At 54.3% G+C, this 1,926-nt stretch overlaps 1 protein-coding gene across 1 annotated transcript; it reads left to right on the top strand.

Moving 5' to 3' along the window:
• Positions 1-21: 21 nt before the first annotated feature.
• PPTG_14935 (hypothetical protein) lies at positions 22-1,451 on the top strand (the record flags this gene model as incomplete). The annotated part of the gene is made up of 2 exons (XM_008912285.1): positions 22-388; positions 430-1,451. 2 exons carry the CDS (start codon positions 22-24, stop codon positions 1,449-1,451), a joined length of 1,389 nt encoding a protein of 462 aa, XP_008910533.1.
• Between the last annotated feature and the right edge of the window lie 475 nt (positions 1,452-1,926).

The following is a 1,926-nucleotide window of genomic DNA, read 5'->3' as shown; positions in this document are numbered from 1 at the left end:
TTCCAGCCAGAGGCGGTCACTATGGCTTCATTGCGTCCGTCTGCATCTTCTTGTGCCCTCTTAGTGGAGCTCCAGTCCACTGCTGGGCTCCGTGCAACAAAGTCACGGCTAGCACGCGTCTCCTTGGCCGGGCTATCATCGGAAACGCCCGAAATGCGTGCACAGGTAGCAGCTCAGCTTGCTTCACCGTCGCTACCGCCACCTCCGTCGTCGTTCCAGCAACCGTCGCTGCCGTCGCGTTCATCTTCTCCGTCGCCTCCTTCGCCACCACCTCCATCGCCACCGTCGTCTCCGTTGCCTCCTGGATCTTATGTGGCTTCGCCTGCTTCAGCTTCGCCCGCGATGAACTCCGCGGCCATCATTCCCCCCCTGACGATGGTTCCGTGGCGTCGGACGTGTCTGGCGAGTCGATTTTGAATCGTCTAAAAGAATTGCATTGTGGTCCGCTTTTCGGCAGCTCCTCCGAAGAATCAGAGGAGGACGACTCGGAGGCTTTGCGTGCCACACGTCCACCATCCCCCACTCCATCAGCGAGTGGTTTGTTTGACGATAACAGCGACGAGGATACCGAAGTGGTTGGTGGGCTCAATCGACTCAGGCGATGTACTGACTCGGGCGACTGGCATCTGTATGCCTTGCCTCCTGTTCCGGCGAAGCATCCTGTGAATGGCCGAGCCAATCACTACGATCCAACAGCCCCTTGGGATTACTCCGTTCCTGTCAACGTTGAGCAGCTCCACGACGTTCGCGGTGAACATCCGCATCGGTGCTTTCTTGTGGAATGGCAAATTACGCCGCTTCAATTGAGTTGGGTTTGGGAGGAGCAACTCGTCCCACGATTTGCTCGCCGTATCGATCAAGTAATGCAGTGGTGTGAAGATCTACGCCCTGGTGCATTCGCCAACTATTACAAGAAGCATTTCGTTCGTCGTGACCAGGCTTCTCCCGCTGGTGGCTGCTTCATGGACGCGTTTCGCGCGGCGCTGTATCACCTTGGTGACATTGGCCTTGCCTCCACGGCCACTGAACTATGGGTAGACTTCGAGCGTGATCATCCAGGTACTGTCGACGGGGTTTCTCGTGCGGAAGCTACGGAGTTCTTTCGAGTTCTTCAACGCAACAACTTTCCGCTGGATTACGATCTTCTCTTCCAGAGTCCACTTGATGCTTCGTATACGAATGTGGAACGGTTCCAGTCGTTTGTCCAAACACTGCGTGAGGGAGTGTATCTCACAAGTATCGGTGACGGTCTCGTTGGACACTGCGTTGTTGTTCTCGCGAAAGGTCCAGACACTGCTGTCTCGGTACTGGATGGAGTCGAACCGCCTGTGACCCCGGAGCCTTTGACGAACTTGGAGTATCTCGACAAAGTCAAATGGATGGGTTTGATGAAGTTGAATCCGGGGTACCGTTGCCGCTGTGGTAAACCCAAGTCTAGGCCGAATCGGTAGAAAACTCGCCGCGAGAAGAAGAAGCAGCAGAAGTTGTAGGGGATGTAACGCGAGAATACATGTAGGCTCTTGGGCCCCCTTTACTCTTGACTCTCCTGTTCATCTTCTTCGCCGTTTCCTTCTCCTGGATGCTTCGAAGCCTGAAATGAGATCTGGGACTTGTGAGAGATTCTCGATCGGCTCCCAAGTGGGTTTCTCCTCACCCACCCACTCCACAAGAAATTGGGTTCGTTTCTTGTGAATTCTCTTGCCAAGAAGTCTTTGGATGAGTTGCCCAACTGTACCGTCGGCGAGGACGACATTATGGGGTCTCGATAGACGAGTAGCGTCCTTGTATGGTTTCAACGATCCGGTGTTGAAGACTGGATGAAGTTTGTTATCGGCTTGGATGTTGAGCTCATACGCGTGATTGTGGATCCTTTTCACCACCGTATAGGGACCTATCCACTTCGGACCAAGCTTGCTTGAGATGGGT

Source organism: Phytophthora parasitica (genome assembly GCF_000247585.1).
Source record: "Phytophthora parasitica INRA-310 unplaced genomic scaffold supercont2.45, whole genome shotgun sequence".
Lineage (NCBI taxonomy): Eukaryota > Oomycota > Peronosporomycetes > Peronosporales > Peronosporaceae > Phytophthora > Phytophthora nicotianae.
This window is presented reverse-complemented; position numbering and strand designations above follow the sequence as displayed.